Source organism: Solanum dulcamara, chromosome 3 (assembly GCF_947179165.1).
Source record: "Solanum dulcamara chromosome 3, daSolDulc1.2, whole genome shotgun sequence".
NCBI lineage: Eukaryota > Viridiplantae > Streptophyta > Magnoliopsida > Solanales > Solanaceae > Solanum > Solanum dulcamara.
In genome coordinates, this window is record NC_077239.1 from 77009873 (window position 1) to 77023816 (window position 13944).

Below are 13944 nucleotides of genomic sequence, written 5' to 3' on the forward strand. Positions count from 1 at the left end.
GAGAGTATTTCGAAAACAATCATCCTATTTTGATAGGAGTAAGGTATGCGTATACTTTACCCTTCTCAGATCCCACGTTGTGAATTTCACTGGATTGTTGTTGTTGTCAAGAAAGGACATTTATGTCATTTCAGAAAAACAAAGAAGAAAAAGACCTTCACTGCAGCTATTTCAACCCCCATTTTGTTGTTCATTTTTCAGAACCATTTTCTCATCTCTCACAAACCAAAAATTTCACTAAAACTTTTCCGATCATCCAATAATGCTTGCAGTTTTTGACAAATCTGTGGCTAAAAGCCCAGAAGCCCTTCAAAGCCCTAACAATGACGGTGCAGTTTCTGCACTGAAAGATGGTTTCTTGGCACAGCGTTTCTCCTCTTCCCATTCTGGTTCAGTTACCATCAACCTTGGTTCTTCTGGATTCTTGGCTTATTCCTCTGAACGCCAAAACCCTCTTCTTCCCAGGTTCTAATTTTCTCAAATCTAGTTAATCCCATTTTTTTCCTTTGATCTGAAATTTGTGAGTTGATTCTTGTCGTTACATTTGTGTGAACAAGATCTACTTTATTTTATGTTCATCGACTATTTCATCGAGTACATGTGTAGATATTAATTGATTTGCCTGTTCTAACTAATTTGGCGTTAAAGATTTTAGTTGATTGTTACTCATTTTCTGGAATCTGCTTTTGTCTAACCCCACTTTTTGATGGTCAACAGTTGATTTTGTGTTCTTTTGTTGCTCTGATCTCTGATTTTTTTTTCTGGAAGTTCTTTTTTTTTTGGTCAACAGTTGATTTTGGAATTCGAATGTGCGAATCTGGTCATATGCTACAAATTTTGTTAAGCTCTCTGTTTATCTGCTAGTTATGCATACTGGATTTGTGATTTGTGTTTTTGTAAGTTTTGGTTTGGATCGCGAACGATGGTGTTTATGGGGTTTAGTTTTAGGAGAACCAAGAGTTGCTTGTATGATGGACAGAAATTTTCTGTTGTTTAATCTTTTTTCTATTTATTTTATAATCATCATTCAAACTGTTTGGAAATGCATTATTTAAGCCGAGTGTCTATCAGAAACAACCTCTCTATGTTTATGAGATAGGGGCAAGGTCTCCTTACACTGGGTATGTTGTTGTCCTTGTTGTCATAATCATCATTGAGTGCCTCAGAATAATGACATTCTAGTTGACTATCAGACTTCGTTTGATAGTAAAGTTATCCAACCAATCACTATATAAATTTTACAAGTGCTATTCGGGGTTGATGATGTTTCTGGCTACAGAAGAAAAGCCACAACTAAAGGTTGTTGAGGCTGGCGTTGGTCCTTTAATGGAAGGGGAAATTACAGGAGTCGAGCATACGAATGGCTTTGCTTGTACTTCATTTTCTTGGTTCAGTTAAGAATATTTGCCTTCATTTTAGACAGAAACCTTGAAGCAGCTTTAGCTTAAATACAATGTGGAAACATTCTAGTCAAGTAGCGTATTTTCTTATGCGTTGTTTCATTTTTGGGAGATAATGAAGAGGGGGAACATTCTTGGGACCTAAAACAGTCTAGCAACTTTGTTAAGTGGTTTTGCATGTCATATATATCGAATTTTTGAATTTGTAAAACAGATAAAGTTAATTGGATGATCGCACACTGATATTATCTCTGCTCTGTTCTTGTAGGTTGTTCGCTGTTGTGGATGACATTTTCTGCATGTTTCAAGGCCACATCGAGAATGTAGCACATCTTAAGCAACAGTATGGGTTAAACAAGACAGCAAACGAAGTGATCATTGTTATTGAGGCTTACAGGACTTTGAGGGATAGAGGTCCTTATCCTCCAGATCAGGTTGTGAAAGATATTCATGGAAAGTTTGCATTTGTTCTTTATGATAGCTCTTCGAAGAGTACTTTTCTAGCTTCTGTAAGTTTTCTTTATCAACTTATCTTGATCTTGACTTATCTATGATATTCTCCATCTTCGTGACTTATCTATGATATTTCCATCTTGGCTAAATGTACAAGTTTCGTTGTTATAGGATGTTGATGGAAGTGTGCCTTTCTTCTGGGGTACTGATTCTGAAGGCCACCTGGTTCTCTCAGATGATGCTGACATTGTGAAGCAAGGCTGTGGAAAATCCTTTGCACCATTTCCCAAAGGTAATGTCAATGGTCTTCTTGCTTTGAAGGGAAAGGTCCTGGAACCTAATAATTGTACAGTGTATTTCTTTTTATTTTTCGATAAGTAATCAGTAAGAGAACTTCCATTGACAAGGAAAAACAAGGGGCACCTCATCTATAGGGTGATTGAAATTGAAAAACATGCTCTTTGCAAACCAAGGCCCATATTGAAATCGAATGATTTGATGTTTGTCAGATCCACCGAGACTACTTCTATTTGTGTGGAATAACTATCTTTGTATAACTTTTCATTTCCTTTTATCTGGTTGACTAAGAATGTAAATTAGGGAGAGCTAGGCGAGTTCATTTGGCAAGACTGAGATATGCTTATTCATAAATTAATCAAATGGGATGGGATTCATAAACTCAGGTTGACACAGGACATACTACCTCTGTTTTGGTTCTATGTGTCATATGCTTCTCATACTCTACCACCTTCCCGAAATTTATTTTTCCCGTTCACCCTTAAGTAGCATTTCTGGATTTAATTCTACAACAGCATGTGTTTTATGTTTATTGTTTCGTTTCTTTTTCAAGATTCTTGATGTCAATTGATTTACTTTAAAATAAAATCTTTTACAGAATACTGAAGGTCGATTTGTCTTGTTTACTACCTCAGGGTGCTTTTTCACATCTTCTGGTGGATTGAGGAGCTATGAACACCCCCGTAATGAGTTGAAACCAGTCCCTAGGGTGGACAGCTCAGGCGAGGTGTGCGGTGCGAATTTTAAGGTGGACGCAGAGTCTAAGAAAGTGGATTCAGGCATGCCCAGAGTGGGTAGTGCTGCTAACTGGTCCCAACACTACTAAGCTGACTGCTGTTTTCATCACCATGAAGGCTTCGTTATTAGTTGGCCTTCCATATGTTATTGCCAACTCATTCTATGATAACTTCTCTATTGCAATGAGCTTTATGGGTTGTAGAGAAGTGTTAAAAAGTGAGGAAAGATATTTCATGACTTCCAATGCATCATGTGATTTTCTATGTCGTACACTGAACTAAGCCATTTTCTTGGCTGGAAGACACCTACTTCAAAATAACAGTCTGATACAGGGGCTTTGCTTATCTTGTATGTGTATTTGGTGGTTCCATTTCCTTTACCCTTGCATTTTCCATTTTTTCAAATGGTTATAGCTAATCTTGGCATGTTACACATACATGCTGGCAGGCAAATGTTTCTTGCTAATAAGAACTAAATATTGCATGCTAACGAGACTGCCAACATAAGCATATTTCTGTTATTGCTATTGCATGTCATCATTTTGTGAAACATCTGTGATAATACAAGAGAACTAGACTCTGACTATATTAGTGATAACACCGCACCCAACTAATATAAGTGTAAGAAAACATAGTCTTACAAACTCATTTATGCTAAACTGATATGTATAGCTAACATTAAAAAGTAAGCATCAAAATATGAAAGTAGATAACAATAGCGGCTCTCTGTTGCAAGTCCTAGCTGATTTTCAGTCTTTAGCATCAGCAATTCCTCCTGCTGTTATCTGGAAAACGTGTTTTTCGTCAAGGAACTTAATTCACTGCACTAGTCTCGACTCAGTGGAAAGAAGAGATGGCACCAATCACAGCTATAGAGGGCGGGTTTTCTTTTTTTAAAATCTCTGTAAAGTATAATCTCAGTAAGATGTGATAGAAAAACTAATACAATAGGAAAAGGATATAGCTTCGGCCTCTGGAAGATTTGGTGCATCAAACACCTTGCAGACACGCTGTTCTCCTTTGCCCTTCCTGAACATTAGTCTTATGGTTGCTGCGTGAGCAAGGACATGACCTCCTGCTGGTTTCTTTGGATCTGATATGAACACACCACCGCCTGGATCAGCTATAACTGCATTTACCAATCCAAGTACTTGTGTCAGCATGGGTAGAGTTCAAATAGAGAAAAGCAATCAATATACAGTAAGACAAAAGGAGTTCATCTAGCTGTTTGAAAATTGTCATGCAAAGAGTGTTAAATAGGAAGGTTTGGAGTCAAATCGATTTACATGGACACTTAGGAAGTAGCAGTGTATCTACAGACTTGTTCCTTCTACTTTAACTCTAAACATATCAACATTTTGTACAGCTGCGCAAGGTTGGGTTGCCTACCTTGATTGGTCATGTAAACAGCAACATTAAATTCCTCAGCTATCTTTATCAATCGGGACAGCATCTGAGCCAACTTTTGCTGGAAATGGCAAGAAAGAGTAGGCATTCAAAAAAAGAAGTGTATCAGAAAGGTGAGTGCAGGTTCTTCTTAAGACGAGTTAAATATCAAGAGATGGGAGCTTAACAAATCAAACATCATGCTATACACTTCATTATACCTGACGATCTGCAAGCTCTCCTCTTCCAGTGAAATCCACTCGAAATAAAGCAATCACAGAGTCAACAATCTGCAAGTAAAATTTCAGTATCTGAGACAACTGCCATCAGTAATGATCTTATTCAGGATAAACCAGAAGTTGCGGCTTTCACCAGAAGTCTGAAAGGCTCTTCAGCCATTTTTGCTGCCAGACCAAGAAGCAGGTTGTATTGATGTTCGTATGTGTATGCACGAGCATAAATGATCTGACGAATTCACACGATAAGGAAAGGAAGGATAAGAAAATCAGCTGAGAAATCAGTATGCTAAACAAAGAGCAATAGATGATGATTAAATGAGGGTATAAAAGACAATTCACATTGTCAAGAACTGCCCCCGCGTCCATTCCAAATCTTTCAGCAATGGGCACAACACGATCTGGCCGACTATAGTACACTAGGTTGAGGAAAAAATATGAAATGGAAGGGAAGCATTCTCTTTTCTGCAGCTGCTACTTACTGAAGAGACTAATAGAAGCGAGTTTGAATTTTCATGATATATGAGTAGCGAAATATTAGCAAGGATACAATGTTCCCTCGGTGTCAATGTAAGCCACCTTTCCATTTCCTCCTTTCATACTAGTAGGAAGCTGCAATGAATCAGACAAATCAATTGGCAATCTTGTTAAATTCTGGATGATACCATGATTAAGCATAAAGCATATAAAGGATCAGGAGTAATCTAGACGGTAAAGATGTTTCACTGCTTCTGACTAAGATCAGAGGTGAACCTGAGTAGAGACACAGAGAGTATGAGCAAGTTGTGTCTTTCCAGATCTGAATAAATAGTTCATTCAGCAGAGTTAGATGAAATATTCTACAAATGCTTCTACTGCAAAGCTAAAATAATAGTTAGTTGATCCTTACCTGAATTCCCCAAAAGCTTCAGTTATTGCTGAAGTTTCTATTCCTCCTTCAGAAGTTCAAGAAAAAAAAACAGAATCAGAATCAGGAGTCCTTTCTGTATAAAGAAAAAGCATTCAGGATTCAATCATATAGGAGCAAAAAGTTTACCTCCTAAGAGTTCATCCAGTGCCTGGCTTCCAGTTGTGATGCGAACTACTGCCTTCCTCTGTAACAAACATTTAATAATAACTATTCAGTTCTTTTTTAATGCTGGCACACATAGGACTTTGCACTTTCTTATGCCACACAAGCAGAAGAATGAAAGTGGACGGCTAGGAAAATAAATATAGTGATTTTATTCCATACGAGTATGATCCTATTTAATTATTGAGTGACTTCAATTGATTAATAACGTATAATAGAACGGAAAGGGAGAAGAAAATGTATACTTTGAGCAGAGCATCACTCCCAGTAATGTAACCGAAGTTCTGTAAGGATTACAAAAACAGAAAGTAAGTAGCAGAAGAAACAGATGGGATAATCAACAGGAATATGACTATCAGAATATAAATCATTAACCACTATCTTCTCAGCTGCTTCACAGATCTTTTCAACTTTCGCCTCGGATAACCCTTTGATCCCAGTCAAGTTCTGGAAACAAGAAAAAGTTAGGATACTTATTAGAAGGAAGAGTGACAAACGGAAGTATAAAGCAGCACTTTGTGGATAATAACACGAGTTGCTTTTTCCTTTCACCTTCTTCGTGTGCATCATCAAGCCATTGCAGGTGTAGATACCTGCGTCTTGCAGCTTCTTCACGTCCCCAGCATTGATTCCATGAGAGATCACTGCATAAATGACCAACCATTATAAACAACTTGCTGATTCTACACCTGCTGGGGACGTGAAGAAGCTGCAAGACGCAGGTATCTATTATAAACAACTTGCTGATTCTACTTTTAATCCTTAGAGAAGTTCATCAGGATTACATGAATTTATATTTGATGTTGAAAACAGAGAATATAGCTTCATCCTTCCAGTTTAAGATCTGCTTTGTATTTTACTTTCAATTATATAAGTTCGAGGAGATAGCCATCTATTAAAGACTACTCCGTGACATACCTTAAAGTAGATATCAGGAGGAGCATAATACTACTAATTTGAGTTCGTACTCTCCTAAAACAGTCATTGAGATCCCCAATACATTCCTAACATTTCAAAAGGATCGTGATACATATGATGAACGATGAAAATATCAAAAACAAAAGAGAAACTCGAAACCGTGCAAAAACCAGTTACTAAGATATATGCACATCATGTAATCAGCCGATTTGGAGCCAGAATTTTATAAGTTAAACAAAGAGAAATACGGAGAGCAATGAATTTCCTAAAATTAAACTAAGTTCCTTGAATAGACTATAAAAGAAGAATTGAAACCGGAAACAGGGACAATTCTCCACAAACATCAGATCAACAAACACACAAACACAACTAGCATTGATTGAATATTTGAACAAGTAACTTGAATGATGATGAGCAAACAACGACTATGTACATAAACGATATGTACTAACCTACTCCAGAGAAAAACATAATGTATCACAGCAAACCAAATCAGATCCAGATCTACAGTAAAATTAAATGAATTTTGAAGCTAAATAAAGTTGCTAGTGTTTTTCTCAGGTGAAATTTACATATCGCACTCCAGAACCCAGTGTATTGAGTCAAACTGAAAAAACAGAGTACTAAGAACTAATGCAGAGCCATGACTTCCATCAACTAACAAATAAAATCAAGCAGTAGAGAATAATGAATATTCGACAACGCTACAGTTAAATTTTGAACGAAAACGAGAATACGGTGTTGACTGACCAAAGCTGAAAAATGATAATCATAAGAATTTCGCGACGGAAAAGAAATGATATTACGTTTATCAATAGCTTCAAACAATTCTTCTTCATCTTCGATATCTTCTCTCTCAACGATCTGTAACTGTTCTTCAGGCCTGAAATCAATCAATCAACACATCAGAATACTATCACAGTCAGAACAGAACGATAAGAAAATCGTAAAGAGATGGAGATACAGGAACCGAAGATTACTTGAATGCAAGCATTTTCAGAGAGATTGAGAGGCTAACGGTGATCGGAAATTTGAAAATTTGCTGAAAGGAAATAGAAATGGTGGTGTTTCGCGTGAGTTTGAAAATATGAATTTTGTTACTCGTTTATATATGTAACTAGCGGAACCCGGGAAGTTCTGTGGATTGGAATTTATTTTCGTGTTTGGGTTCCGATTGCATGTGGTCGCGTACAGTTTACTCTGGTGGAGCCTTTTTTTAAATTTCTTTGAAGAGTTAGTGATATAACTTTTTTATATATATATATATATATATAAAAGAGAATCTCATGTAGCGCCGTATAGGATTTCTATTTATTTATTTGTCCCATTTTTTCTATCTTTTTCCTTATTTATCTTTTTAGAACCTTTTCTTTTTTCCGATTGCAACTATTCACTTCTTTTCTTTTTCTCCTTCCCCGAGTAGTCGCTTTTTTTTGTTTTCCCCTTTCCCGAGTAGTCGTTTCTTTTTGTTTTCTTCTCAACAGTTACTTTCTTAACTTGTCTTTCATTAATGTCCCGCTCCTTCACCTCTCTTGGTGTTTGGTTTGGTTGAAAAAATTTCTACAAAAAACTATAAAAACATCTTTAATTTTCTCAACTCTTCTTTTTTTCCAAATAAGTCTCTATCGTCTGACCATTTCAATTTTAATCATTTTGAATTCTAAATCATAAATTTATTTGCCCCATATGGAATTACTGATCAACGAACCCATCAAATCTATTAAGATATGGACCTGTCTTTTTGACCACTCATATATCCATTGCTGTCAATCTGGTTCTGATGTCGCTGCGGTCGTCGTCATCACCTCTATCTTTATTGCTTTCATCTTCATCATCATTAACATCTACCATTATCTTCAAGTTATCATCCACAATACTTTATTATTTTCACGTTTTATCCTAAAAACTTGACAATACATGGTATATATGGTAAAGAAGATTATTTTTCACATAAGTTGATTGTATTTGAGTCGTAAGGGAATTATCCTAGACATTGGACGTGAAATACCATTCTGATTCTGGTTTAAGTTTAAGCTTATACCATTTCACGTATTGATGTGAAATATCATGTTGATTCTGGATTTTAACCAAACTTTGTTGGTCTTTCTATACTCCATGTTGTTTTCAATTGAAAAATTAAAAGTCATTGAATTTTACGTACATACATTGGAGTGAAAGACAATAGAACTACAGAACGGCGTGATGACTGACTCGGCTAACAAGGTACTTAATGTATTTGAGTATTATAGTTTCTAAAAATTAATTACTTTCGCACCAAATTATAATTTTTTCTATCAAAAATTCGTGGGATAAACACATATATATACAAGATTGATGTGGTCAAAGCTTTGCATCAAATTACAAGTTAGATAGTACTAATATTGAAATGTTTATTTATTCCAATTTAAATGCAGAATTTAAAATCATGTTTGAATATTTTAGTTTAGTTGAGGGCTCAATTTTTTGAATATTAAGTGAAAGTGAAGATTGTTTAGTACTTAAATTTTGAAATGTTACATGATTTAACTCAGAAGACTTGTGCTTTTAAGGTGCCGCATATGGAAGCTAAATTGGTCATTTTATATTTCTTTATATGAATTAGGTCACTCATAAAGATTGATTGAAGAGAGTAAAATTTTCTTTTTTACCTTTTAGTAATGGAGAATAGTAACGAACAATTTTATTGTAAATTATTGATGAAGCAATGGCGGGACTGTTCCATCTTAACCAGAGGTCTCGAGTTTGAGCATTCAGTATGGGTAAAATCCTGTTGAAAGCATCACCCTCAGATAAACTTGTAATGCGTGACCCAAATTTAGTCAGGGCACTAATACGAATACCAGATGAAAAATCAAAAACAAAAAAATTACAATAGCACATGAGTATGGAAATTTATATAATAATTTAAAGATTAACAAATTTACAAGAGACAAAAGCTTCATAATATTATGACTATAATCAACAAAAAGTTGTCATACATATACATGTACATATATATATATATATTATGCATAATATCGTGTAATATAATATCATTGTTTCCCCTTTCGAAATTCTCTTTTTGGTGAAACTACTGATATGAGAATTGTTAGAGCTAATCGAAAAAAAACAATATATTACTATTAATTTGATTTATAGAATTACAATTATTATAAAGAGAACGTTTTAAAATTTATTTATCTATGCGCGGTAATTTTTACTAGTTGTTTGTAAATGGAAATCACACATGCTAAGGAAAGGTATTTTTTGTATAATATTTTGAAAAATAGTAGTAGTAGTAACTTATGGTTAGTTTAACACTCAAGATTTATTAAAGCGTGGATAATATAACATGAAAAACTCAACATTAAGTAAGTTAAACATAGGGGTCTACAACTCTTCGGCTGATACCATGTCAAATATCATTCCATATGCAAATAATTGAAACTAACTTATCTAATTTTTGCTTTGCTGATGATTTAATGATATCTTGTGAAGTTGATATAGGTTATGTGTCAAGAGTTATAGAGGCCCTTTCACACTTCAGCAAAACATCAAGTTTGATTGCTAATATGGAGAAGTCTACATTCATACTCATTACACAAATTATTATACTGATGATGTATATAACTTAAACTCATAAATGAACATAGAATGAAAAGAAGTATGCAAACAACTAAGGTAGTAGTTGGTGAACTATAGAGCCAGGAGAGGAGCCGAAAGGTCTTGACGTACAATATGGAGAGGGCAACTTCTTGTTCCTGCTCCTCTTTCTTTGCTTTGAAAAGCTAAGGGCGTTTTCAATATTGATAGCAGCTTCCGCTGACGCAATTGCAAGAGCTTCTGCACCAATTAATTTATTTTTGGGAAAGACATCGTCTGTACTGAATTCATTGATACTGAGCGGATTCTAACCACTCGCTTAAAAAGACAAAAATGAATATACAGTAAGGAAGTATTTTTTTTAGGTATGATAACAAATCTCCCCCCCCCCCCCTAAATTATTTTGTGCTACGAATAAAATTCCTGCTCCAATTTCTATTATAGATACTCCTTCTCTGCTATATGAAGATTTGTCATTGCCTAGTTATTAAAAAATGCTTATTACAAAAGGCAAAATAGACATAGCATTAACAAAATTACTAGTTGTTAGTGTGAGCATTTTAACATTTTATTAAATTGCAATTTTAGCAATTGTCCATTGATGACATTTAATGTCATCTTTATTATTCTTTCTTTAGTGCATAAAAATGTCTTTCATTATCATCTTTATTTAGTGCAAGACTAAATCATTCCATTATGTATTTTTAATCTAATTATCACTAATAAGTGGTGCACTAAATCATATTATTATGTATTTTTAATCTAATTATCACTAATAAGTGGTGCACTAAATCATAATGGTGCACTAAATCATAATGGTACACTAAATGATGATAATGATGGCATTCTATTATTTTTTCATCTTTGTATGATTTTCTCTCCTATAAATAGAGAGGTCTTCTTTGTTTTGAAATGTAAGATAAGAGAAGAAAAAATTGAGAGAGTTAAGTTTATATAAAAAAGAGAGTTCTTATTAGTTGAAGGGAGGTGTTCTTTGTGTAGAGCTTTAAACTCAACTCTTGTCCAGAGTTTGTTGAGTTACATTTTTGTGATAAGGTTGTTGTATCCTGGAGGGGACAAGTCAAGAGGACTACTGTTGGACCAGTGAAACGATTTACTGCAGTGGGCTTGAATCTCCTTAAAGAGAGCGAGATATCCGCGCCTCAGCCAAGAAGTGAAGTTAATTTCTTCATTTTATTTTTCAATTGTAATTTGTAATCTTATAATTTCACCAGCACTATTCAATGACTATCTTGAAAACTGGGGCAACGGATCCACAGTTTCTATTACGAGTTCAAGTGAACTTAGTAATTTTTTTTATTATTATATATATTAATTTGATGTTGTTATAAGAATTCATAAATTTTAAATTCTATTTGACTTCGCTATAGAATTCATAAACTTCAAATCATAGATAGAAGTATAAGTTGAGAAATAACTACACCCCAAAAACTAGTTCAAAGGAAGGAGGATTGTCCAAGCCTTATAAGGAGTCCACCCATCTTATTAACCACCAATGTGGAGCTTTTGTTATTCTTCAACTCCCCACTTCACGCCCAGTGCTTAGCATCTGGTGTGTGGGCAATTTTAATTTCGGAGGTTTAACATTGGGTGAGACGACTCTTGCTCTGATGCCATGTTAAATTAGGTGTTAGGCCTAACTCACGCCCCAAAAGCTAGCTCAAAGGGAGAATGATTATCCAAGCTTTATAAGAAATCCATCAATCTCATTAACCACCAACGTGGAACATTTGTCATTCCTTAACATATTTCCCTTCCCCTCCTTATCTCTTTCTTTATTTACCCATTATATATCTTTCATCATTTCGAGCTTTTTTATATAATTGATATCAATTAATTTGAAAATATATTATATCATATTAATACGTTTGCCTATATTTTAAAGAAATCTTTTACCATTAATTAGCAGGGATTTTTTGCCCATGAAAAATATAGAGAAGTTTTAGTACAAGAGAAAACAATATTTGTGACACATAATCGGTACTCCATCGCAAAAAGGTTTGTAATTGAAGAATAAAACAGTTATTAATTACTCAGTCGCAAAAATTTGTTCGCATTATTGAATTTTGTCTAATTGTCGCATATAGATGCAAGGCATCTCCAGTCATTAATTGTTTCTTATTTTCGGTATTAATGTTCTAATATGCGAGGCTTTTAAGAAGTGGCGGAACCAAAATATTCACTAAAAAAGTTTAAAATATAAAAAAAATAAACACACAAAAAATAAAGAAAATTCAACATCTATTGTGTATGAGCGCACCACGTATATTTGCAAAACCAAGAAATTTGCTTTAGCAATCGATATTCTTGAGAAACCAAAAAAAAATTACTAAAGGAAAGGAATGCAATTCTCTCCTAATCAATAATAATGTGCAAGTCAAAAATTTTACATGGTGATGAATCGAAGAAACAATAGGACTTGCCGACTTGTATATTGTTGATGTATACTTTTTATCGTTGAAAAAAGTAAAAAAATATCGTTAATCCTACATCCCTCTAGCGTTGAAAATGCATATTACTATAATCTTAAATATTTAAATATTTTTAGTGAACATGTACTTTATAAACTTTGTGCATATGAGTAAGTATTAACTCTAGTTTGTTGTAAATATTGTCGAGCATATGATAGAAGAGTTAAATGCAAAATATTAGATGTAACGCTATAAGTTATAACTTCGCTTGGACGAGTTGCAAATCAAATAAATATTTTTTTGTCAAATCATATGATATTGTAATGAAATATCTTTAATTGATATTTAGTACAAATTAAAGAGTGTGACACGATCAACTTTGACTAATACTAATTTCAAATTTGAGTGAACGAGGATAAGTAGTAAGCATCGAGGTGGTATTTGCTTTAAAATTTGAAAAACTCATTTTAATTTTTTTTTAGTGAAAATTTGAACTGAAAATCTTTATTCCGTGAGTGTTTCATGTTTGGCAATAAATATAAATTGTAGTTATTTCTAAATTTTTATAATTAATTTGGAATGAAAAAAGTGAAAATACCTTTCTGTTGTTTTTTAAAATTTTTGATATTCCAAAATTCAACTTCAAGTTGAATTACGGAATTTTATAGCCAAATATGTTTTTTAGAATTCAACTCCAGAAAAGTGAAAAATTTTAGGAAAAATTATGCGAAATGATAAACATTTAGGGGCCGTTTGGTTGTTAGTTAGAGTTATGCAGGTATTAGTAATACATGTATTAATAATGTAGGGTTTAGTTATGTAGGTATTAGTTATGCAAGTTTAAATTATGCCGGATTTAATAATTTCTTTGGGTGTTATGCTAAAAATTAATAAATATTATATACTTCTTAAAAATTAATTATTTATTATCATTATATTCTTGAATCACAAAATTTCATAAGGTCCAGATGTTTGATCATTGGTCCATATATTTGATCATTCGTCTCTCAACAGATTAACTTGAGGAAAATCAACATTTTCTTGAGAAGTCTAAAAAATTGAAATTCTCAACTTTAGAATTGATATAGAAACGGTGTTTTCTGTGCATACGAAAAGCTTCTTCGCATCATTTGAGAATGCCGGCTGTGAAGAAATCAAACTTCTTCCGCCTGTAATCATCTTGAGAGCTCTTATGCATAAAGAAGAACAATGGCTTTTTTTTTTTTTTTATGTGAGTTAGGTTTGCTTATAATTACCCTAAAGAAGGATAACGTTGTCAATTTGTATTTTTATTCGTCTATTAGTTATTTAAGTATAGCTTATTCCATATTCTATCCACATTAAATAATACATAGATTGATTCATAACTTATACATGTATTACTTATGTGATTTTCTAATTTTCTAATCAAACATAGTATTATGTTTGTTG

General features: G+C 33.7%; 2 protein-coding genes across 4 annotated transcripts; one reads left to right on the forward strand and one right to left on the reverse strand.

Moving 5' to 3' along the window:
• The first annotated feature begins 179 nt into the window (after positions 1-179).
• Positions 180-3232, forward strand: LOC129883053 (stem-specific protein TSJT1-like). The gene is made up of 4 exons (XM_055957603.1): positions 180-465; positions 1669-1909; positions 2025-2145; positions 2786-3232. Exons 1-4 carry the CDS (start codon positions 263-265, stop codon positions 2974-2976), a joined length of 756 nt encoding a protein of 251 aa, XP_055813578.1. The 5' UTR covers positions 180-262; the 3' UTR covers positions 2977-3232.
• A 404-nt stretch (positions 3233-3636) lies between these two features.
• Positions 3637-7562, reverse strand: LOC129883052 (meiotic recombination protein DMC1 homolog). 3 transcript variants are annotated; one of them, XM_055957602.1, is made up of 15 exons: positions 7480-7562; positions 7306-7382; positions 6134-6225; positions 5957-6028; positions 5827-5865; positions 5546-5603; positions 5399-5444; positions 5263-5308; positions 5060-5121; positions 4852-4918; positions 4646-4738; positions 4495-4563; positions 4277-4355; positions 3832-4016; positions 3637-3690 (listed from the first exon to the last, which is right to left on the reverse strand). In XM_055957602.1, exons 1-15 carry the CDS (start codon positions 7491-7493, stop codon positions 3637-3639), a joined length of 1053 nt encoding a protein of 350 aa, XP_055813577.1. In that variant the 5' UTR covers positions 7494-7562. The 3 variants fall into 3 exon arrangements, with proteins under 3 accessions (XP_055813577.1, XP_055813575.1, XP_055813576.1); XM_055957600.1 differs by lacking the exon at positions 3637-3690 and having other exon boundaries at positions 3770-4016; XM_055957601.1 differs by lacking the exons at positions 3637-3690; positions 7306-7382; positions 7480-7562 and adding an exon at positions 6500-6590 and having other exon boundaries at positions 3770-4016.
• Positions 7563-13944: the final 6382 nt, after the last annotated feature.

Coding starts and splice junctions, on each gene's coding strand:
- LOC129883052 (XM_055957602.1), bottom strand. Junction 6,029..6,133: donor TGATGATGCACACGAAGAAG/GTGAAAGGAAAA, acceptor TCTTGTTTCCAG/AACTTGACTGGGATCAAAGG. Junction 5,122..5,262: donor CTCTCTGTGTCTCTACTCAG/GTTCACCTCTGA, acceptor GATTCATTGCAG/CTTCCTACTAGTATGAAAGG.
- LOC129883053 (XM_055957603.1), top strand. CDS start 263: ATGCTTGCAGTTTTTGACAAATCTGTGGCTAAAAGCCCAGAAGCCCTT. Junction 466..1,668: donor CAAAACCCTCTTCTTCCCAG/GTTCTAATTTTC, acceptor CTGTTCTTGTAG/GTTGTTCGCTGTTGTGGATG. Junction 1,910..2,024: donor AGAGTACTTTTCTAGCTTCT/GTAAGTTTTCTT, acceptor TCGTTGTTATAG/GATGTTGATGGAAGTGTGCC.